General features: G+C 38.2%; 4 protein-coding genes across 5 annotated transcripts in view; 3 read left to right on the top strand and 1 right to left on the bottom strand.

Moving 5' to 3' along the window:
* Positions 1–94: 94 nt before the first annotated feature.
* On the top strand, positions 95–5926 carry LOC103376898 (retinol dehydrogenase 11). Its single transcript, XM_008307451.3, has 7 exons — positions 95–1916; positions 2140–2255; positions 2409–2564; positions 2638–2742; positions 3622–3831; positions 5426–5618; positions 5793–5926. The coding sequence occupies exons 1-7, from the start codon at positions 1903–1905 to the stop codon at positions 5893–5895; spliced, it is 897 nt and encodes a 298-aa protein (XP_008305673.1). The 5' UTR covers positions 95–1902; the 3' UTR covers positions 5896–5926.
* Positions 5927–6265: 339 nt separating this feature from the next.
* On the top strand, positions 6266–11892 carry LOC103376897 (retinol dehydrogenase 12). Its single transcript, XM_008307450.3, has 7 exons — positions 6266–6380; positions 7239–7351; positions 9147–9302; positions 9377–9481; positions 10447–10656; positions 11236–11428; positions 11582–11892. Exons 1-7 carry the CDS (start codon positions 6370–6372, stop codon positions 11682–11684), a joined length of 891 nt encoding a protein of 296 aa, XP_008305672.1. The 5' UTR covers positions 6266–6369; the 3' UTR covers positions 11685–11892.
* Positions 11893–12957: 1065 nt separating this feature from the next.
* sec61g (SEC61 translocon subunit gamma) lies at positions 12958–14522 on the top strand. Its single transcript, XM_017031729.2, has 4 exons — positions 12958–13080; positions 13453–13556; positions 13658–13760; positions 14385–14522. Exons 2-4 carry the CDS (start codon positions 13463–13465, stop codon positions 14392–14394), a joined length of 207 nt encoding a protein of 68 aa, XP_016887218.1. The 5' UTR covers positions 12958–13080; positions 13453–13462; the 3' UTR covers positions 14395–14522.
* A 491-nt stretch (positions 14523–15013) lies between these two features.
* Positions 15014–24556, bottom strand: part of tpk1 (thiamin pyrophosphokinase 1) — a 41052-nt gene continuing 31509 nt past the window's right edge. For both annotated transcript variants that reach the window (XM_008307448.3, XM_025054495.1), the window contains one exon: positions 15014–15496. In XM_008307448.3, coding sequence (XP_008305670.1) covers positions 15357–15496 — 140 coding nt within the window. In that variant the 3' untranslated portion in view covers positions 15014–15356. The remainder of the gene's footprint in view (positions 15497–24556) is intronic.

The raw sequence follows: 24556 nt of genomic DNA, 5'->3' as shown, positions 1-24556 counted from the left end.
TCCCCTGTCAGCTTTCCTATTCTGAGCTCCACCAAATTACAACCAAAGAGACATTAATCTCCACGAGATGATCTATAATCTTTCTTGAAGCAAATGCTAATTACACATATGGCCCGAGCCCTTCTTTGTCTGCATCCATGTGTCAACAGACGTGGATGAAGGCAGGCGGCCTCTCATCCTGCCTGGCAACGCTGAGCATCTGTGAGGAGAAACTAATCTAGTCGTCCTTCAGACCGACCAGCGTCACACAAAGACCACATGAGAAGAATTGGGAGTGCTTATTTAAACCTGGCTGGGCAGCTGGGCAGCTGGACTGCGTGTGTGTTGGTGTGTGTGTGTGAGAGAGAGCACTTGTTTAAGCTTATTTAATGCCATTTTAAAAACAGGAAGTTGTGACTAACTGTCACATGGCTTACATGAAATCTGGCTAAATACTTTCTGTGTGTGCCTGTCTCTCTTTCTACTAATGTGGGAAGTTCTTAAGCACTGCTTGCTGCTACCCTTCACCCCCTAGTGGCAGCTGACTGTTAGCGCACGTTAGACATAAATCAAACGAGATTTAAACATATTAATGATCCTTGTGGTTTTACTTAACAGCAATAAACAGACAATAAAAAACAACAACCCACACAGCAACGACGCCACAAACAAAAAACTAAATCATTTCAAATATCTAAATAAATAAATAAAACGTGTAAAATACTTAAACAAAAAAGCATAGAAAAATAACACAACCAAATGGAACAACTGTTTATAATTAGGCCTTTTTTATATTCTTTTTTATTGTCTTCTTTGTTGCAAAACAACAATCCTTTTCTTTTCATTTCCTTATTTTACAACCAAAATATAAATACTTTTGAAACTTTTTTAAATTCTTCTTTTCCACAGAAGTCTCAGGAGATGAAACTGGATTGTGAGTCGTAAAGGTCAGAAAAAGGTTAATACATTTTACTATCACCAATTGTTACTGGGGACAATATTGTTTTTCACCTTTGGGTGTTTAACCGTTAATAATCTGTAATCATACAGTTATTCACTGGTATTTCCCATGTTACACCACTGGGGGCACCTTCTTATATTTCTTATAGCCGGGCCTGGTCACGCCACTGTTCCATTAAAGCTGCTAAATTACTGTGGTATCTGTAGTAGAAGGAGCTGTTTGTTTAATATTGGTGCAGGTCCAACTTTCACACCCTCATAATGTGGCTATTACTGCTTGAAAGCTGTGACTGGAACAGTGATATCACAGGAGCAGGACATGAGAAGTTAGTCCTTCCTTTGGAAAGCCCCAAACTAGTCACAGCAGTGTGATACTGAAATTACAGCCACCTCACCTGCGCACTCCGGTTTTCATTTCTTATCTGCAAAATGAGTTGACAAAAGGATCAGTTCAAGTCACGAGTATTTGCTATTGCTTTTAATAATTTACATCACTGGTTCAGTTAAAATGATATCCTTTCCTTAACTTGCTAATTTGCTTAAATACAGTACACCTGTTATGTCATACATACAGAGGTCGGACCATGAAAAAACAGGATTAGCCACAAATTAGCTACAAGATTCATGCGCCCTTAGAAACTCAAAAATAATCTTCGGGCTTCATCAATAGACAAAATATTTCCTGTTTTAACTGGACAACAGAGACACTGCAGCAGAACTCATGTGCTCACTCTGTGGAACTTTCATCTTAATCAATTATTAAAACCAAACTCTGGAGACAGAAGGGTGTTTGTACTTGAGGGTGACGTCCCACTTAATTAAAGCTGTTTCGGGGGTGGAAATAAAGCAATGCTTCATTTTCTCATCTCTTTCTCCTTTCACTCGTCCTCACTGTCGTTTTCTTGCCTCCTGCTTCTTTACTCTGCACTTCAATGAAACCTCAGTGAGATTTAAGGAACAAAGATGCAAACAATCAGGTAAGAAACATCAGTTGGTGTAAACAGTGTTTATGTTTCTAAAAGTTTTGATAGTTGATATGTATTGCATATTCAGACTGGAACTATTCCACTGTGTAACGCATGGTCATACGTTGGAAATAAAGGGCCAGTCCTCTGTTCTTTAATATTTTTAGCTCCTGAACTCTTAGCTCCTGAACTTTATGACTTTATTATGTTATTTATATTATACTTTATTCCACAGGTCTCTGTTTATTCACAAGTGGACCTCAGATGTGTCTCTGGAGGGAAAGACAGCCATAATAACAGGAGCCAACACTGGAATTGGGAAGGAGACAGCGAAAGACCTGGCCGCCAGAGGCAAGTGACCAGAACGCTTTTGTCAAATCTCATTATTAGCTGAAGGTTTGTCGGGGATCCTCAGATTAAAGATTAGATGAAGTATAGCTAATCTCTGTCTCAATGTGCACGTACAGACACGTACAGTGCTTTAAGAGAACCCAATCTGTGCAGGTGCTCGGGTGATTCTGGCATGCAGAGACATGGCCAAAGGAGAGCAGGCTGCCCGTGACATCATGAGGGAGGTGGAGGGAGCCAGGGTGTTGGCCCGACAGCTGGACCTGGCCGACACCAATTCCATCTGCCAGTTTGCGGAGAATGTCTATAACAGTGAGTGACACATACAGTAAACACATACACACATACAGTAGAACACACTCTTCAAATTAAATCTGTTTTCCAGGTGAAAAGAATCTTCACGTCCTAGTCAACAACGCAGGCGTGGCTATTTGCCCTCATGACATAACAGTGGATGGATTTGAGATGCAGTTTGGAGTCAATCACTTGGGTTGGAATAAAAATATTAACATTTTGAGTTTAAAGATTTACAGGAGAAGTTAGGTTTCAATCTTTATTTGCAGAAATGTGATAGAAATAATTGTTCTTTTTTTATTTACCTTAATGAACTCTTGTCATGTACATCAGCTGTGGCTTCTCCATAAAGGCTGCCACGTTGGTTCAACAGGGTTTTGCATCAATTTATATGTAGATCATCTCATTATATTCCTAAACGCTTAGACAGGGATGGTAAAGCTTATGATGTGAGAACTCAAGCTTTATCAGGTATCATGGATCAACTCAGTACCCTTTATACTTGGTGTCTGATCCAGTAATCCAAGTCTTCATTTATGCCATATTTGTTCATTGTTTTTATAAAAAAGAATTGCCTGTATCCTCATTTAAAACAAGTCCCAGAGCTACAGGACAGAAGTTATGATTTTAAAATTAAAAGTGTTGAATTTTAATTACTAAAGCACATTAAGACTAATCTCTCATCTCTTTGATGTGTTTAACAATTTTATCATGTAATATAATACAAAACACCAGTGTATTTTACTTGATTAGGTTTTTCCCCACAGAAAATGAACTATTTAGAGTTCTTAGCCAAACTTTATGGAGGAATCGTGTGTCAATTATTTAAGCTTTGCAACAGGATTTGGTCTAGATCCATCTAATTTTTTTTCTAGAACATTTGCAAAGAACTCTATTTTAATCTTAAGATGTGGCCTTGTGTTTGGCACATTCCCCTGAAATCTATAAAAATTTGAATTCTCTGATCAAAAAAACAGGGTATTGAGAAAAATACAGTATGTTTGTTATTTTTACATATTGACTTGAGTTTTTCTTACATATTTCTGAAGGTCACTGTATTTCTCTCTCCACCAAGGTCACTTCTTCTTGACATTTCTCTTACTGGACTTGCTGAAGCATTCAGCTCCATCTCGTGTTATCAACGTGTCGTCCTCAGCTCATACCATGGGGAGGATCAACTTTGAAGACCTGAGGAGTGAGAAGGACTATCACCCGGTCAGTGCCTATGCACAGAGCAAGCTGGCCAACATCCTGTTCACCAGGGAACTTGCCAAGAGAACTGAAGGTAAGAAAAGTAAGCTACCACTATATATTTTTTTCAACCTCTTGTCTGTTCTTTAGCGTCATTGTGGCTTTCTTGTGCATGAAAATCTGACACGGACAGAATTTCTTGCCAATGTGAGAGTCTCATGTTCAAACCACATCTGCTCTGGGCAACAAGAAGAACGAAGAAAGACAAGTCTTTTAAAATAAACTAAAGATTATCTGACCACGCTTTGCTTGTGAGAAAAAATAGATACAAAAACATTGCAGAGGGAGGGAGGTACAGTAATTTTACTTGTTTTTTATGGTCTGTATTATCATTGTACCATGGGGATACAACGAAACTGAGCCTCTGCTTTTAACCTATCACAAACGTGAGCAGTGGGCAGCTTTAAGTGCCCGGGGAGCAATGTGTGGGGACGGTGCAATGTGCATATTAAATAAAGTTGTTCAAACTAAAGCACATTAAGACTAATCTCTCATCTCTTTGATGTGTTTAACAATTTTATCATGTAATATAATACAAAACACCAGTGTATTTTACTTGATTAGGTTTTTCCCCACAGAAAATGAACTATTTAGAGTTCTTAGCCAAACTTTATGGAGGAATCGTGTGTCAATTATTTAAGCTTTGCAACAGGATTTGGTCTAGATCCATCTAATTTTTTTTCTAGAACATTTGCAAAGAACTCTATTTTAATCTTAAGATGTGGCCTTGTGTTTGGCACATTCCCCTGAAATCTATAAAAATTTGAATTCTCTGATCAAAAAAACAGGGTATTGAGAAAAATACAGTATGTTTGTTATTTTTACATATTGACTTGAGTTTTTCTTACATATTTCTGAAGGTCACTGTATTTCTCTCTCCACCAAGGTCACTTCTTCTTGACATTTCTCTTACTGGACTTGCTGAAGCATTCAGCTCCATCTCGTGTTATCAACGTGTCGTCCTCAGCTCATACCATGGGGAGGATCAACTTTGAAGACCTGAGGAGTGAGAAGGACTATCACCCGGTCAGTGCCTATGCACAGAGCAAGCTGGCCAACATCCTGTTCACCAGGGAACTTGCCAAGAGAACTGAAGGTAAGAAAAGTAAGCTACCACTATATATTTTTTTCAACCTCTTGTCTGTTCTTTAGCGTCATTGTGGCTTTCTTGTGCATGAAAATCTGACACGGACAGAATTTCTTGCCAATGTGAGAGTCTCATGTTCAAACCACATCTGCTCTGGGCAACAAGAAGAACGAAGAAAGACAAGTCTTTTAAAATAAACTAAAGATTATCTGACCACGCTTTGCTTGTGAGAAAAAATAGATACAAAAACATTGCAGAGGGAGGGAGGTACAGTAATTTTACTTGTTTTTTATGGTCTGTATTATCATTGTACCATGGGGATACAACGAAACTGAGCCTCTGCTTTTAACCTATCACAAACGTGAGCAGTGGGCAGCTTTAAGTGCCCGGGGAGCAATGTGTGGGGACGGTGCAATGTGCATATTAAATAAAGTTGTTCAATCAACAAATATATGCAACAAAAAAAAACCCATTCAAGTCATTCATTATTTTCTTGTTCATTTCAAAACCGTCTGCTGCTTCTTTCACCTTCCTTCCTCAGCACTAGGTGTGACTGTCTATTCAGTGGACCCAGGGATGGTTAACACTGACATTACCAGGCACATCAGGCGCCCTCTTGTGGACGTATTTAAGCGCTTCAGTACGCTGCTGAAGACCCCAGCAGAGGGCGCTTGCACCACCATTTACTGCATCGTCTCCCCTGAGAACCAACTGCTCACTGGAGGTCACTACAAGTCAGTATGACGTTTAAGCCCAGTCCACGTGTATCATTTTTTTTAACTTACATTTACACGTATTCAATATAAAGACATGTCATCCAAACACGGCAGACCGGTGCATTATACAGACTACATCCAGGAATAACAATAATAATAACAACAAACTTAAATTTGTTTTTTTCCTTGCAGGGAGTGTGCCACCTCCCAGGTCTGCAGAGCAGGTCTGGATGATGGCACCGCCCTGAAGCTCTGGGCAGTGAGCTGCCACCTTCTCGGAATCTGCTGGAGATAAACTTTAAGGCTATGGATTATTATCACATCCATTATATTCTCTAGTACCTACAATATTTTAAACTGCACGTTTTAGATAACAATGTTTTCTAATATAGCAAAGCAATGTCGAGTATAATTTTGTATTGCATTATTTAACGATTAATCAAATAATTATAGCAGCTCGAGTGCTAATTGTGTTTATAGCCACTGAAAATAAACAGTTGTCAACCTGTATTCTGGTGTGAGCTGAATAGGGAACTGGGGAGCAGAAGGGGCCTCCCTCCTGTCACCCTACCTCCAAGTTATGAATCAATTATGCGCCAGCGCTCGCTCCTGATTGGTCGAGTGCTCATATTGCCACAGGAGTCACGGTGGGGTGGGGAGACACAGCGAGAACCAAGTCCATTGATGAACTGTGGTGAGGGGAAAGGCGGTGTTTTGTTTAATTCCCACTCAAGTCCAACGGCGAATTTTTACTTACTGTGGATAAGAAATGCACTACAGGTAAGACGAAAGGAGGAAGAAACAACGAAGACGTAAACTGCGCAATAAAAATGTCCAAATTATAAGGAGGGTTAATAAGAGGAATGTGAGAAATGTGAAGGGGATTAACACAGGCTGCAGGTTTAACGCTGTGTTATGAGGGCTACCCATGTGAAAAGTGTGTCGTCTGTGCCATTAACAAAAGTTTAGTTTAGTTCATAGACTTACTAGTAGTAACTATTAGAAAGATAGTACCCGTGTTGATTATTGCTTGATCCACGCATCTTGCAGCACACGGGATAACAATTACTACTGTGTGTGTACTTTCATAGTGATTATCTGTCATAGTAAGCCGAATAGATCGTGCCATTTATGTTGTGCAACTTTTACTTTTAAGTCTACCGAACTAGGTTAAAAATATTTAAATATTTATGTATTTGTATACTACTGTAGTAGCTCAAACCTGAGCTGTATGAAGACAAACAAACCAAAGTATACAGTGAAATTATAATTGTGGGCTTATTGTACATTATAAAGTTGCTAAGATGCTTTAACTCAGTGGTCCGTTTTGGGTTTTTTTTTTGCACCACAAACCAGTTGTATACAAGGATCACTGGTAATTTTCTTTTATCTTCATTTTTTATTCTCTTCCTTAAGATTTATAATCACTCATTGTAAGGCCTTTCATTTTTTTTGTTTTTTTTTTTCAATCTGTGACTATGTCAAACACTGACAAGAGAGGACTGGAGTTATCATTTTCAAAATGTATCTTGCAGACTAATTCAGAAAATACATTTTTATATGAGATCTGATTCTTTCTGTGCGGTTACAGTCTCCCTGATTTTTGTGTTTCTGTTTTTTTGTTGTTGTTTTTTTTAGTGTGTGCTGTGATCGCTGGTCCTCTGACGAACGGCTGGATGGCAAAACAGTCATCATCACCGGAGCCAACACTGGTATAGGCAAAGAAACAGCCAGGGACCTGGCAAGAAGAGGTACTGCACTGGCTCTCTTCACCACTTACCCGTCTGTCTGTCCTCAACTCACCCCCGATGCGATGACTTACACATTCCAATCCTTTCAACTTGGGTGGTTCAACGCGATTGAATAGAGCATGACCTCTAACGTGACACTGCTCTTTGCCCACTGAGGCAGGTTTAATCTTGTTTGCATATTATTAGCATTGTGCTCACATATCTTAAAGATTTTAACAACAGCAAATTATACATGAATTTCAACCCAAATCGGACTTTCAATAAAAGTACATTGGCCATCACTTGGACAGACAAATACAAGTCAGACACGGGGGGGACACGGACGTCTTCCTGTCTGCCCTCTGTCGTCACGTTGCTTCTTCTGTCACGGGGACAGAGGGAGCATTGTGAGGGTCTGCACCCCTCCTGAGCCAGACGGGCAACAAAGACAGATGGGAGGGTTTCCCCGACAGAGCTCAGGCACACATGCACGTGCACATATGCAGTGACTGACAACGTGAGTATTATGAAAACTCAGATCTTGGAAAGATGTGTTGACAGACAACTGGCAGACAGTTTCAACAATCTGTTTCTAAATCTAACCACGTGAAATTACCATGTTGCATAAAAAAATTCCATAATAACGTCATTCTGATTAGATTTACTTTTATAAACACTTTTATTTTCTAAGTGTCTGAGCACGTTGGCGAGGGGAAACTTGCATGTATCTCTCACAATATCAGTGCAATGTTTTGTTTTAAAAAGTAGATATCGTATTTTAACGTCAGAAATCTGAACATAACAGATTGGTTATGTTTATGTTTTTCTTTGAATTCTCACTTTCATGATTTATTCCTGCAGCTCATAGGATATGCATGACAATGTGTAATTAATAATCTGCTGGGCTAACTTTAGCTCCACTCAAAATAACACTGCACTCTCGCTGCTCTCACTGTGCTGCTTTAACCAAATGACTGAACTTGACAACCAGGGAAATGTGGGAACAATTGGGTTTTCCCACACAGGAACAACAGCGTTGAAACAAAGACACTGGGATTGGATACAGACACCACGCTCCAACTGATTAATGATTCGCCTCATTCTTATTTTCTGAGCACAACGGCTATCTTGTGTGTGCGCGTGTGTGTGCATGTCCTCGATTCCCCTCTCTGGGCTCATTAAGGAAAATGCATTGTAATTTGCCTCGGAGGTGAATGACAATGAGGGGGTCGTGTGAGCGGTTGCCCAAATGAGAGTGAGTTTGGAAAACATCAGCAGATGATCAGAAATACGCCGGGAGATCTGGGCACTTCCTCTCTAATTGATGCGGGCATCACTGTATGCCTACAAATGAGCCAAACAATTGCAGTTTTGAGTTAGAGAGTCCTGGAAGGATTAAAAGTCTCTGTGGGGACAACGTTCACCTCCATATGTCAGTCAAGTTCGTATTAAAAAGTAGAGGAGGCGATCCAGATTTACAGCCTGATCAAGAAAACAGAAGTTTAAAAAATAACCTAATTACTGTTATGCAAAGCAGGAGGTGTTTGATTTGAATCCCAATTCAAAGAGTGCTTTACTGTTTGGAATTTGCATTTTCTTTGTGTCTGTGAGGAACTTCTTCAGATTTTTACTATAACCCAAGGATATTTATGTAGCTGCCTTTGTCACAGACTCAGTGGTTATGGTCTGCTTTTTGCCAAAAAACAAAAACAAAAACAAAAAAACCTCCTGTTTGCCTCAAAGGATATAAAGTAAAAATTGAACTTTCCTATTAAGTATAATTATCACTTAGCTGTCTCTTGTAATTTTTCTTCAGGTGCACGTATCATCATGGCCTGCAGAGACCTGGAAAGAGCCACGGAGGCTCGGGAAGACATTTTGGAAGACACCGGAAATGAGAATATCGTTATTAGGAAACTAGATTTGTCAGACACTAAGTCCATCAGAGCATTTGCAGAGGTTATAATCAAAGGTAGGCAAATAACTGTTGATGATTACACGTAAAAATGCAGGGTTTTTTTATGAATAATCTGATGTTGTTCTTAGAGGAGAAACAGGTGAATGTTCTGATAAACAACGCAGGCATCATGATGTGTCCTTACTCCAAGACTGCAGATGGGTTTGAACTGCAGTTGGGGGTCAATCATTTGGGTGAGTCATACTCTGCTGTACTGTACTGTAAATCTTATTTAGTTTTACTGACAGTGAGTTGTTTTTTTGATTGATCCGTTACATCAGCCAAGAGAACGAGCATCACTGTTTTCCTGACTGGACGATTTTTCCATAGGAACCTGTAAGATATTTTTGACACAGGCAAACAGAGACAAGAACAGGGTGTGCGTAATTATGGTCATCCACACAAATACACACACACATGCTAACGTACAGTGTACACATGTGAGTGTACATTTTACATCCTGTACATGCAAACGTGGCAATGTCATATAATGGTCAACAGGATACTTAGAACAATTGCACGGGAAGCAACACCCTTAGGACTGATGTTGAAAATATTTACATGTTGTTGTGTGGGATTCGCCACATCATATAAATGTTATCATAAACTTTCTGGCTCAAAAAAATGTTCATAATAAAATTATACGGGACACAACATCAGTTTTAATGGCGTCTTTCCCTTTCTGCACATGTTGCTACGTTGGCTGCGAGCTATAACCTGCAGTGAGACCTCGATGCGATGTCCGATGATGAGTTGGCAGTCTTCCAACCACGTGAGGACATGAAACAATGCGGACCATTCATTTTAGCACAATGATACAAAAAAGTATGTTTCTGTAAAGCAAATAAATACATAGGGCTGTACAGAAGTTCACGTCAGAACCACCATAGGCAAGATAAGATAGAAGAGTACTGTCAAAATGTGTTTACTGATATTATGAATGTTTTTTTTTCATTAGACATAAATCTAGCAAATTCTGTCCTTAAGTATTTCTCTAAGGTTCTACTGAGGTCTTTGTTCCTACCCGTTTGTATTACTTGCCTTATTTTCGTAATTTTGTATCTCAAGAACCTTTTTCAACCTTCTGAAATGTAACTATCTTTAAATGATATTTTCTGAGGGACTTAAATGTTTTTTTTTTTTTTACTTCTTTCCTTAGGTCACTTCTTGTTGACTCACTTGCTGCTGGACCTCATGAAACGCTCGGCACCGTCCCGTATTGTTGTTGTAGCATCAGTCGCTCACACCTGGACAGGACTTCGACTTGATGACATCAACAGTGAGAGGAGTTACGACACCATGAAGGCGTACGGTCAGAGCAAACTGGCTAACGTGATGTTCGCACGCTCACTTGCCAAACGTTTAAAAGGTGAGGATTCCTAGGGGTCAAGTATTTTAAAAATGTAATTGAAAATTAAATAAATGCAATTCTTAAGTTTCTTGTGTAATACGATGCTGTTTATGCTGGAGCAAGTGCTACATTAAAACACCATTTGTTAAATGGTAAACCATCTGTTAAAAAAATAGACTGATGTAACAAGTGCAAAGTTCAGATTACTTCAATACTGTAAGGCTTGCATAAGTGATTGCCTTCATTTAACTCTGTGGTAAGAGGCAACATCAGTGACTACGCTGGAAATGAGCCGTTTTGTTGTCTCTGTTTTATCCCCCCTCCGGCTTAATGGATGAGAACCAACGGAAATGACTTTAATTAAAAAGACTCTATAGTCTGTGGTTGATTCCATTTTATATGGAGCATTGATATCAAAGCTCAGCTTTAATACATTTAACTCCAACATATTAAACATTAATGGAAAAAAATATAAAAAACATATTTTTAAACATTGCATACTTACTTACTTACTTACTTACTTACAGTTTGTGTAAAAATACCAAGTGCTATTTTTATACCTGTGTGCTGAAGTGAATGTGTAGGTTGCTGTTGCAGGCACAGGGGTGAGTGTGTTCTCCTTACACCCCGGGGTGGTGCAGTCTGACCTGTGGAGGCACCAGAACCAGTGCATTCAGGTGGCTGTGAAGATTTTCAGAATTTTCACCAAGACGACAGTGGAGGGAGCACAGACATCCATCTACTGTGCTGTGGAGCCAGGACTAGAGAACCAGAGTGGAGGCTATTTTAGGTGAACACAGTATTAAACTGAATTTACTACAGATCCTGCAACGCTGCCACCATATAACACTGCTGATATTCAAATGTCATCTGTTTGTGGATGAACATTCTGTCTATCTAGAATACAAACATACAGATGTTTTCTGTCCTTGTTTGGTTTCAGTGACTGTGCCCCTGCAGGATGCTCGAGGACGGCCTCTGATGAAAATTTGGCTCAGAAACTGTGGGAAATCAGCTGCAACTTGCTTGGCGTCACTTGGCAGTAAATGGGTGAAACAAATGTGTAGTATCAGAGTGTTCTTCATAACAGCACTTACTGACAAAGAGGAAATAATATGTCCTTATTTTAAAACTCAGAGCACACTGTTCTCCAAACCTTAATCAATTTCTACCAAGGGCCTTTAGTCAGATTGAATATATGAAGCTAAAATAATGTTTAGACCACATCTGACGTTTCATTTATTGACATATAGAAGATAGGAAAAAAATATAAAAAACATATTTTTAGAAGATTAAGGTTTCCAGTAAGCTTATTTTTACCTCTTTATCTACTTGATAAAGTACTGTATGATAAACACCGTATTATTTTGTATAGATGTCCTGACTGTAGATGACATGAATCCACTCCTGTTTTGCACACATTACATTTTGAAACAGTACTTTCCCTCTGTTGCGTCACTAACCCCCCTCCATTCAGTTTTCTTTAACTGTGCTAGACTGATAAAGTGTCTTCACTTTAGCAGGGTGTACATATTGTAAACATCTGATCAATTAAATTGACTCTTCTTACATTTGAACTCTGAAGTGTTTATGTACATTTGTGTAGACAACACCAAGACTTTTTTGATGGAGATTTAGGAGCTTAGCCCTGCTGAGTGTTTTCAAAGTGAGACATCTGGAGTCTTTTAGTATAACCACTGACTCCCACTGAACTGACAAATAAGTTCGTCTAAATTAAAGCTGTAAAGGTATATGAAGAATGAATAATGCACAGTTAAGAACACTTTCATGTCCTAAATGTAAGTATTACTCGGTTTGTGGCACTGTGTGATAAATATAAGAATTAATGTAGATCAATAGAAAAAGGAGAATTCTATTTAGAGAGCCATTGTTAATCTCCATCACATGTAGTGGCATTTAAAATGAGAGGAATGCTGCAGGAGCTGGGGGAAGGTCTACGGGACTGTCGAGCAATTGCTCATATGAGAAATGCAAACTCTGGAGTGGTTTAAATACTTTACTATGTAAAACAAAAATTATTTTATGTTTTTTAAAATCAAGTCATGGTACATTGTGGGACCTCATACATGCAGCAAACACTAAGCCTTTACGTCATATGTAATTAACATTTATCTTCTATTTTAAACTTTTCCAACATTTTACGTTGTCTTGGTCCTTTGTCTCGATATACTCGCACGTTCACTAATACGGAAACCAAAAACAAACAAAAAACAAAACAAAACAAAAAACATTAAACTATTCCACTCCGAGTCTTTGGGTGGCAGTGTGTAAAATAAGTGCGGTTCCGCCGAAGGACGTAGTTTCTCTGAAACGCATGCGCATTTAAAGGCTACGTCATCTTTTCCCAACCAACGTTCTGTCTCAAACCTACGTGGCTCTCAAACCCGTCTGGACTTTCTCTCGAGACTCCCTCGAAATCAGGTAAACTCAGAATATATTTAAATATTTTGTTACTTTGTTTGCAGTTTTTTTACTACTACAGTCCTAAGTTCATATTGAGCTCAGGATTTAACTTCAGTCACTAGGATTTTAAGTGTTATTTGGCTCTAATACCATTTCCTAGCAGAGCTAGCTACCACCGAGAAACCATAACATGAAATCTGGAAGTGTTTGTTTTACAGACGTTTTTGTTGCTGTGTGTTTATTTGTAAAAATGTAACAAAGCCGATTGTGAACAGAAATGTGAACGGTTGTGCTTAAAATGTAACGTAGTAATCTTGAAAGCCTCGGTGCCGAAGTCAACGTCATCACTAAAAGTCGTCCAAGATTTAACACAGATTTTTGGATTCGCAGCCAAATCACAATGGATCAGGTGATGCAGTTTGTTGAACCCAGTCGGCAGTTCGTCAAGGACTCCATCAGACTCGTAAAAAGATGCACAAAACCTGACAGAAAAGGTATGATCAATGTACTCATACATTTGTTTTCCTATTACTTAAAATACAATCACAGGTTGTAAAAGGTGAGTGGTTTGATTGGTTGTTTCGCATTTTCACAGAATTCCAGAAAATTGCCATGGCCACAGCTATCGGTTTTGCCATCATGGGATTCATTGGCTTCTTTGTCAAACTCATCCACATTCCCATCAACAACATCATTGTGTAAGTAGCAGGAACACCTTCATATAGCATTTGAGAATAACATCAGAAACATTTGACAGTATGTTTAGTTATATTAATTCAAAAGACGTAGTACAGTCACTGAAAACTAGATTATTTATCTTTTGTGATAACTGTTACTGACTGTCTTTGCACCTTAAAGTTTCTCTCCTGTAATATTATCTGATGTTCTCACCACAAAAGTATACTTAGTTTTGATTGTCCTGTTAGAAATGTTTTGTAGATATATATAGTGGCAGACATTTATGACTTGCTCTACATTTATACTTTAACCGTAATGAGCTGAGTTTTTATAAAGCCCAGCAATTCCCTATTTCACTTTTGATTTTAAAAAAGAAATAAAAAAAAACATTATTATAAAATATACACAACACTAAATGCAGGTACAATTTGTCTGTTAGAATATAGACAGACAAATGTGAAGATGTTTTATCTCCCTGTAAAATATTTTAGATTTAGATATAATCATATCTTAGCCTGGTTTTGATTATTAGTTTTCTTGGTCAATTTTTAAACAATGTACTACTGTTATTCAAACTTATTTTGATTTCTTAAAATCCCTCATTCTGTCTTCGTCTGTTTTTTGTTTTCGTTTTGTTTTTTTAGTGGTGGATAATTCCTGATCAAGAACAAACAACGATTTCGGGTGTGGTGCTGTAAAGTGGTATTGGGCTAGGTTGGCATTTTTACATTTTGTGCACAACATTTCTACATTGCTGTGTAAATAAACCAAATTAAAACCCACATTGATATGTCGTCTTTACCTCAATGCAAAGGCATACAATTTATTTGTTTTAACAAAATTAAAGTACATTTTAAAGAAATGTGTTCTCACAATATAAGATATTTTAGAAATTGATTCAAATCAAAATTACATTGGAAAATGTGGCTGTAAAAGGCACATAATGAATGAACCAAGGACAATCTTTACACCTCTAAGCTGTGGTGGTACACAACATGTTGACTTGTCATCCTGCTTGTCTGTGAAACACTTTGACACTAAAGCTGCAACAATAATGTAAAAGCCCTCAGTCAACAGTGTGCACAGGAGAGGATAAAGGAGTCTTTTCCTAATCCTGTCACACTGCTGACAGCTGGACATTGTTCTACAGTAGAATTCCATTAAACATTTCATGTGTGATTTCTGATGGTTGCATTCATTCTTGTGGCTGTTGCTGTCTTGACAAAGGCTTACATTTCTTGGAAGAATTCTGTTTTTTCGTTTTTTTTTTGGGTTTTTTTTGGTAACCCTTGCTTTATAAGACAACAGTGTAAAATAAACATTCTATTTGTATAAAGGTGCCTATTTATGTCTAAATTCACAAGAGATGATCATTTTGAAAAAAAATGAATGTGATCATTATAGCATCCAAACATTCAAAACTAGCAGTTTTGAATGTTAGGATGCATTAATACATAATAGATGTTTAAAAAATACAAATTTCAGACGTGATCTTGGAAATTGCAGCATAATATTTTTTGTACATTCTTCTCAATTTCTATTTTACTGTTGATTGAGGTTTGTCTGGTGCGGTTTTGGGCTTAGATGATTGTTTTTTTTTTTTTTTTCTTTCATTCCTATTTCTTGCGAATGCCCATACTCCATAGTACTGGTCTGTCCGTGGTGACAGTGACAGGCTTCCGTGGGATTTCGGGTTCGACGGGCTCGTAGGTGTTGGAGGTGCTCACCAGCTTTCCAAACTCCAGGACTTCATTGTCTGCAAAGAGCAAACAAAATGTGGTTTAGAGAGGAATAAACAGCAGCCAGGTTTGAACTTGGTTTTAATTGCAGAAGGGAAGAGTGTATCTGTGTGTGTAGGCTGGGGGCCACACATTGCTTTAAGAAAAAAATAAATAAACGGAGGCCAGTGAGCTCACTTTGTGCTCACTGAAGTGTTCTAAATCCTAAAGAAGAGAATCCTTCAGCTGACACATTCAGCATTTAGCTACACAGTAAGTGACCCTTTAAAAGGGACCATTTTAGGCGTAATGTATAATTAAAATGCATTTTCAAATATAATTTCCATATGTATTGTATGCTAGCAGAGTTGCCAAAGTTGGTTTTATGTCACTCAGTGACATGAGGATTAATCTATTGGCCCTTGCGCCAAAATATTTAAAATGCATAAAAATACAACAGAGACACGCGATCTTTTTTCAGGCACAAGAAAACCAGATTTAAAAGAAATGGCGCTTGGTCAACACTGACCTCAAGTGGCCAAAGCAAGAAGCCCAGAACTAACTGTTAAATGGCATTGAACAGTCAGGACAGGTCACTTTCCCGTCCAGTTGACAGTATTATTAGTTTTCTTTACAAAGATACGTGCATATTTATTGCTGAAGATTTAGATTTTTTTTACATTGTACTTTTATATGGTGAACTGAATAATAAATGCATGTTCCTTCATACACTTTATTTCAAACTAGATTTAAAAAAAATCCCCCCAGAGTTACGAGACCCATAATTATACAAGCAGCTAACACCCAAACATCACACCTACCTCAAACCAGATAGACATGAAAAACAAGAATGAATATGTAAAAATGTAATAAATAAAATCACAGGGGAGAATATCAACACAACTGAACAAAGGAATAGGGGAATCATTTGTCCACAGGTGCCTACACCCGCACATCAAACAGACAGAAAGGCCATGTCTGCTTCAAAGAAGCCAAACAAGCATGGCATTAAGGCCGTTCGACTTCAAACAGGAAGAGAAATGGGCTCTTAAAAAGTTAAAGTACTACATTTGGAGCCGCAATTTTGTGGCCTGTGACAATTTGGACCGTGTCGCAATAAATTGCATTTTCAAATTGCCACTTGTTCACAGAAACAACATTCGTGGTCAAATTTAAACACTATTGCCACAGCTATATTGTGATATTTATATCTCAGCTGTTTTACTTTCACTGGTTCGACAGCTGGCTGCATAAACCATACACTGGAGTTAGTGGCGTTGCTGTAAAAATGTCAGAATTTTTTCTGCAGCCCAATGAGAAAAGCACGTTCAGTATATGCTGTACATTGGTGTGAAAATAGCTGCAGTAACAAAAGCTCCCACTAGAGGCATCAAGGCACAGCTGTAGGGGCAGTAGAAACCATGCTCAGCAGCAATTGTTGAGTGGCACGTACATCATCACATTCTCTTTCTTAAACACACACACACACACGCATAAACAGGGTTGCAAACTCTTTGCTGAACACAAAGGGCTTTCAGATGGCTTCATTAGTAATCCCCCCTTCAGAGCTGATATCGATCAATAACAGGGTGACCAAAACGAGCGTCACACCCTCCATTGATAACAATGGAGATGTTTGCTGCCTGTAATTGCATTTTCAGTGCCACAGCTGAAAGGGCCTGTCAGCTGTAAGTAGACCATATTTACACAACAAATTACCCCAGAGAGAGGGTGGGCAGGAGAGGACAAAACCTGCACACACTCGCAATGCAGTGGACAGTTAGTGGGGGAATTATGAGAGTTAAAAAGGACAGATTACATATTTTTAAGTATATATATATATATTTATATATATATATATATTTTTTTTAAGTGAGGTCATGTGGATTACTGCAGAAACAGAGGCCAACAGAGTGTCCCCAAAATGTAACAACAAAAAAACTAAAAAAAATTTACATCTAAAACAGGCATAAAAAAATTGACATCAGCCTCAGTCTGCCCAAGTTATATTGAGAAGCAGCTGTTGTGTCTTCTTAAATCACAATTATTTTTTATGGAGTTGAATAAAATATATTGATATTGATTGATATGTTGATGATTTACATTGATATGTTGATTATTAACATTTTAAGAAACACGAGCCACCCAGTAGGTGGCAGTAAAGAAACCCAAAGAAGAGTTGCCCTGAAACCATAAAAATAAGTGAAGAAGGGTGTAGGCAGGATCAGTGGGCCTCTGGGAATACTGTACTATATTGGAGAATTACAAGCAAAATTATGATCATTTAATTTCTCAGTTTAAGCTAAAATCCATTTGTCTAGTCTCTGTTATAAAAAAAACCCCACAATGTCTTAAAACTTCAGGGTTTATTTTAATATAAATGTGCTTTTGTAGCAACTGTTAAAATGGCTTGTCTGCTTTGATTTGATTTGTTTATTTCACATAGTTGCCATATTTTCTGAACTGGAGAAAAATCTTTAGATGGTGTTGTAAAATCTGTAGAGGCAGTAGAATATTACAGGACATTTTGCTAATAATTTGCAACTAAGGACACACTGACTCAGAGCTAATCAGTACACACTCACACATTAACATCAACAGAGCTCCAGAGATCCTGTCTTCACTCTCACAACAGTGTGAGTTGAATACAGCGAGGTTTCATTGTTTGATGGGGAAACTCATTTCCCCTGATGTTTGTTCACTACTTACCTGTCCAATTTACGGAAAGGAGTTAAATAAGCAATTATGGCTCACAAGCAGTAGTGAAGTTGCTGCAACATATTAAAAAAGCACTGATGAGGCACGACACAAAGTCCAAACTTAGACCATGAGAACATTCACTGTTGGAATAACTTCAAAAGCTAAAATGCTGAAATCACAACGAAGGTCTCGGAGAAGATTAATTAGACAAAACCAACACACTGCAGCAGAAGATGACAGTGTCGATTTTGCCACATTGTAAGTCCTCAAAAATATTGCAGTACTTTTGCTGATTGGAAAACCTGAATTGGCATTTTCTTTCAAAAGTTTGTCGTTGGGTTGTTTGGTAAGAACTTTGCTTGACTGGCAGATTTCACTGCAGCCTAAATAAACAGTATTAACCTGGCTTAATGTCCTAGGTGTGAAATTACTTGAATGCAGTCTTACAACCCTAATAAAGAGGCCATGCAGGGAGGCGGCCGGTCGACCTGTTCTTCAGTCATATCGGTCTCTGAATCCCAATTGTGTCCAATTAAACCAAGTAAGACTACTAAAATCACTCATAATATGATATGTCGTAGATAATTTGGAATTCACATCTTGCCCAAGGTCACTTAGACATGGATGAGTGAAAGATCGAACCACCAACCCATCCATCCCCCCGAGTGCCAATCAATGTGGCTCTTCATAAAATTAGCCCATCTTTTCTCGTCTTAAACTGCAGGCTATGGCAAGCGCAATAACTTGCAATTGAGCAGCAGAACCACCGATGATTGCTCTTTATGTTTTATAGTAGGACATGGTCCGAGAGGTGATACTCAGTATGGCTCTGGTGCATCATCAAATGCTAATATAGTTACAAAACTGCTCCCACACTGTTTAAGAAAAGTCGAGGCACTTGGTTTTGCCCATTGGCAACTTAAAAATCAATGAGGTGTGCTTAGGTGTGTTGCTACGCTTAAGGCAGTCGTAATCCTTGTTTCTTTAGACCAACAGTATTCTGGTACAGTACTGCAGTATTTAAGACAAGTACACAAAGTACACACATTAGTAGTTAACTTTCATCCTTACACTCTCAGTTTGACTCTAGCAGTGTGTTCTTTTGATCAGAGGTTATGCGATCCCTTAAGGCACTTTTTTTTATTTTCTTTGAGACACGCTACATATTTTACATTTTAAAAATCCCACAGCACACTATCAAACAAAAATTGTGAAAAAAAATAATATAATAAAGTATATGTCAAACATTAAACTACATTTACATTTCTGTTTATCCAAGCCCGACTTTAAATACACTGTGTGAGTTACATGTGGTTCAATAACTGTGACAGTGACTGCATGTGTGGACTCTTCCTCCACCTCCAAGTTAGTCTGCAGCTCAGCTGGAGATACAAGCAGCCTTTCATGTCAGGCTGCACCGCTTTCTCTATCACGCTCTTTGCAATGTGCACAGTGTCAGAAATCTATAGATCCATAAATAAAAGTACAAAACTGCAGTCCGTCCCCGCCTTCCCCTGCTGTCACACTGCAATACTACAGAATACATACACTTTCAATTCCCTTTCCTTGAGACCTGGCTAAGCTGGAGTACAGGAGAGAGAGAGTGGGATGTAGAAGAAAAGAGAGAATTAGAATAGGGTATAGACATGGTAGGAGGACGGAGGGGGGTGGCAGGTGTAGCAGAGGGGAGAGAGGGAGGGAGAGCATGTGTTGAAAAAGGATATAAAAGATAAGCAAGAGAAAAGCAGGGGGAGAATAAATTCTTCAAACAAAAACACCAGCTGCGTACATGACAATAAAAGCACAGAGAGGCGAGTTTAAAAAAAAAAGAAGAAAGGAAAAGACTTGAAGGTCAGAGCGTGTTATTGCATCCTAAGAAACTCAACAAAAATGAGAGCTTTTACAGTAGGGCTGTCTGCTTTGCCAAGGACACTTAGCATAGCATCAGGTTTGACGGACACATCTTTATTTGATCAATTTGATAAACTCAAAATCTTTTTTTCGACTTTCTTTAAGGGCAATTGGTTCTTGTACTGAGAAAGCTTTTCAAATACTGACACCTCAGGCTTTTAGAAATACTTTTAGAGAATCAATATTAAAATATATTTTTTATATTTATATATATTTTTTTATTTTGCCAGTTGTGTCTTTAAAACAGTCGACAAAAATTGAACTACTCATTAACTTACTCTGTTGCAGTAATGAGTATTGGTTAATTTGTCTTCATTTTACTGCATGTCTTAGATTTCTGTTTGTCCTTACTGCATGTTTAAGTCTGGAACGTAATGATAAAAACAAAACACGTGGCTCATGTTAACATTGCCATTTCTTATTCTCGATATGTTTGGAGAGGCGTACACAATATAAACAGCCTCATTAACAGTGAGGCTGATCCTTATAATCTTCTTCAAAGTTTACTTTTAATTAAGATTTTTCAATTGCTTCAGATCTCTGAGAGACTGCTGCCAAAACCCATCTGTGTTCAATCACACTTAGCACCTGTCCATGCTGCATCTGTGTGTCTGTCTCATGTTGCTCTAGTTTTGAGATGATGTGTGTGTTTACTGTACAGGTGCTGGTGGCTTGAGGTGATGTGTTTGTCCTTGCACGTGTGTGTGTCAGAACACCCAACTGTTTGGCTACAAATAGAAATGTTATTTGAACTTGGCACTTTGTGAAGTCTGCGTTTTTGTAAGTAGGAGTTTATAAATGAATCAACTAAAAAAAAAGATAAAACTGCACATGTAAACCAAACAACTATGTAGAGTAACTGCCATCAAAGTTTTGAGTCAGACGTGTCCGTGTTCACATACTAGAGACTACACTCCTAAATCCCCCAGACCAAGAGTGGTCTCTGATTGGAAACATTGTTAGAATTAGGGCTAAATCTTGTCCTATTATTTGACCCACCTGGATAACCTGGACCCCTGTGTGTAGATGAGTGAAACTTGGCTGAAATCTGTGTATGGTTCAGGTTATAAAAGGGAAGGAATGGAAACATGGGTTTTCATAATCATGGTGACATTGTTCAGAGACTCAGTGTGCTGTTAAAATCTATTTAAAGTCTACACAGTACTTGCTTTCCCTTTCATACAAACACAAATGTACATATTTAAATGAAACACTAAAAAAAGTATAAGTTATATATGTGTGCACTTAGTTTTAGTGTCGTTTGTTCTCTATATTTGAAAGGCATACTTCTCTAACCCTTTCTGCAGCACAATGCTGACAATCAGATTTTTATTTTTTGCGGAAATGAATGTTAAATCATGTTTCAAAGCAATAATGATGCAGTCTAAAATAATTCCTGAAAATAAAATAGAATATGAAATTAATGGAATGAGTAATGGAATGATGAAAAGTATAAGTCAACCAATCTGGGCTTTTTAGACAGGCTACTTTCTCCTTCTGGCTGTGGCTCCATGTCCTTGTAAAAAGTCCTAAATGCAGTCTGCTGCAGGGAAGAGCTCCTTTATGGCTGACAGCTATTCAAATGTGTGATTCATTACGATCCAAGCTAAGCTGGGAACATCATGATCAAGCGGGTTTTTAGCATAGCAGAAGTCATAACTCAACCTGCACTGCTGCAGGATGAAGTCTGTCTGACATCACACATGAGACTTAAAAAGAGCTGATTCATAAAGAAATCCTTAATCATTAGAATTTCCTCCAGCACACACAGTAGCTGAGCACATGATGATGATGTAGTGTTAAATTGACCTTATTAGTGACATGAGGTTCTCTAATCATTTCTCAAATAATCGCTTGGAGGAAGCTGATCATTCAGAAATAGCTCTTGATTGTTTCTCAACATTGTTAAAAAAATAAAATTATGAAACCAGTAAATCAATGTTTCCCAACTTATTTGGAGCTACACAACATAACTTATATTTGAAAAATTCCACAGATGTATCACCAAACAAAAATGTCACAAAAACTATAAAATATAATGATCTTCTACTGACTCCATGTAAAACCTTTTTAGTTGAACACAGCGGAAGACACACACTATGATCTTCTTCAACAACTCTGAATCTCGCTCCTTTTTAAGTTTTTAATAGCCATCTGCTGCCACCTGATGGTAAAGTATCTAATTGTTTTGCCTGTCACTGTGACATAGACAAAGCAAGACAAGTTATCAGCAGTAACAAAATAATAATAATAATAATAATAATAATAATAATGAGGTGACAACCTTTGGTGCAGGCGTCTGGAGTGAAGGTCATAGTTGCAATAGTGGGCGTGAACGACTTTACAGATGGTGTTAAATACAAAAAAAGTTGAACTTATGTAAACTGTATCTTGTTGCTTTTTAAATAGCTGCAGCAGCAACTGTTAAACGTTGTTTAGAAATGCAATGAAAAAGTAATATAACAAAATAAAAGGCCCTTCTATCTAGAGTCAGACTTTATATTGCGGGTCATCAAAGATCAAAACTTTTTTACACTCTAAGACAATGGCTTTCAGTGTTAGCACACGCTGCCTATTAAATGTTATGGAAGACAGCTGTTTTTAAAAGTCGCAGGCAACAGATTTTAATGTATCAGCCATTTAAACTGAGTCCAGAATACTCCACAAACATTAAGTTGCCTTCTTTTTTTCTAACTCTTGTTCACAGAGCAGCTGTCTGTTAAGCTGTTTTTGTTCTTGTGTAAATTAAGGAAATCGGTTTATGGAAATTCCTTTTTAATGTTTGCCAAGAAAAGCTTGAATCTGCCAAAGTACTTGTAGTAGAGTATTGGTAATGTAGATTCAAGGTTAATTAAAGGATTACCTAGCTTAACTGTACCTGAATTTGGTCCTGGCTTTTACAGCAGGTCCAGGTCATCAGTACAAATCTGTGTATGTTTAGACCAATGACAGTTGATTGATCTTGAAGTCGAGCCACAGCAATGTATCACAGCCTAGAAAAAGAGGACCTCCCGCCTTCCCATCAGCCACCTGTGCTGCCTCTCGAAAAGAATTCAGTCTCAGCCAGACAGCACAGCAGGGGCAGTGACAACACCTTCAGTACTTACACATTTAGTATTAATAAACTTTGAATAAAGTATAGGTCTGTTCAGCTCTGTCTGTGCAGCAGAAAACTAGGCCTCGGGAGCTGTGAATTCCAAACACACCAAGCACAATCCAATTCACTAAAAGCTGCATTTGAGAGCCTGGTGGCGAGATGAGGAGTCCTCCAAATAAATTCATAATAACAGAGAATGCAAAGCAAACTCCAAGTAACTGTCAGCATTAATGGGTTTGATCATTCACACACCCACATGGATTGCGTTCTGAAGGCTGCTGCCCTAGAACCGAGAGTGTCATTGGTTTCAGCCGAGTAAATCCTGGCCTTTTTTCAAGGCTGCAGAGACTCGGTGACATCCCTTTATGTCAGATTAATATTACAGTGGTTACTTGCTGCAGGCCGTAGGGTGACACTTACTTTTTTCAGAGTGGAGATGGAGCAATGAAATGCACAACAGCAGGGAAAATGAGCAGGGAAATAAGGGATTACGGCTCCTTAATGCAAATGAATTGAGGAGCATCTTAAAAAGTGTTACCGCAGGCGATAGCAATCAACGATCAGAGTCGGGAACTAAAAATGCTTGGTCCACATTTTAATACATTGGCATGACCAATCGAGCACGTGAAGACATTTTATTTTTTTACACTTGCGTTGACTATTTTGACCCTTAGCAGCAGAAGGGCAAGCTTAGTGTATATTTATAGATATAGATATATACTTGTACATACAGTACTGTACCTTACTATATGGTAAGAAAAAAAAATCAGAATGCATGCCCTTTTCCAGACAGTTTTTGACTGCAAAAAGTTTGCCTGCAGCACTCGGATAACTTATTCTTTTCTTGCTCGGAATGAACGACAGTTCAGGTGATGCTCTCTCTCACCATTTCATATTGAATTTATGAACAATCACCAGGCTGCTAGCATACACATCACACCTGAGGCAGTGGCTGTTGAACTATAAGCTAGATAGGTGAAAACTGTGCACCTCTTCTTCTGGATTTGATGGGATGTCACTGTGTGTGAGATACATCTGGTGGTTTGGGGCCTTACATACAAGCTGGAACTGAAATATAACAACCTTTAATAATTTAGCACCAGGATTTGGTTACAGTGTGCAACAGTATCAGAAACTAAGTGAGAAGTGAGTTTGGTTATGCAGCAAAAAATGGCATCCATGCCTTATGTACCATATTAAGACTGGGTCACAGGTCACAGGTTCAACTGGTCAACAGATGTTGACCTATTGAATAATTAGAGAAAACAACACTGTGTGATATGTTCAGACACTTTTTAACGACTGCAAGACAGAAGGCAAGGAAATGTATGTAAATTTAAAAGATTTTTTTTTCAATACAAAAGTACAAATATATAAATTAATATTCCAA

The sequence above is a fragment of the Cynoglossus semilaevis genome, chromosome 3 (genome assembly GCF_000523025.1).
Source record: "Cynoglossus semilaevis isolate Cse_v1.0 chromosome 3, Cse_v1.0, whole genome shotgun sequence".
Lineage (NCBI taxonomy): Eukaryota > Metazoa > Chordata > Actinopteri > Pleuronectiformes > Cynoglossidae > Cynoglossus > Cynoglossus semilaevis.
Note: the sequence above shows the minus strand (reverse complement) of the source record. Positions and strands in the feature narration are given on the sequence as shown.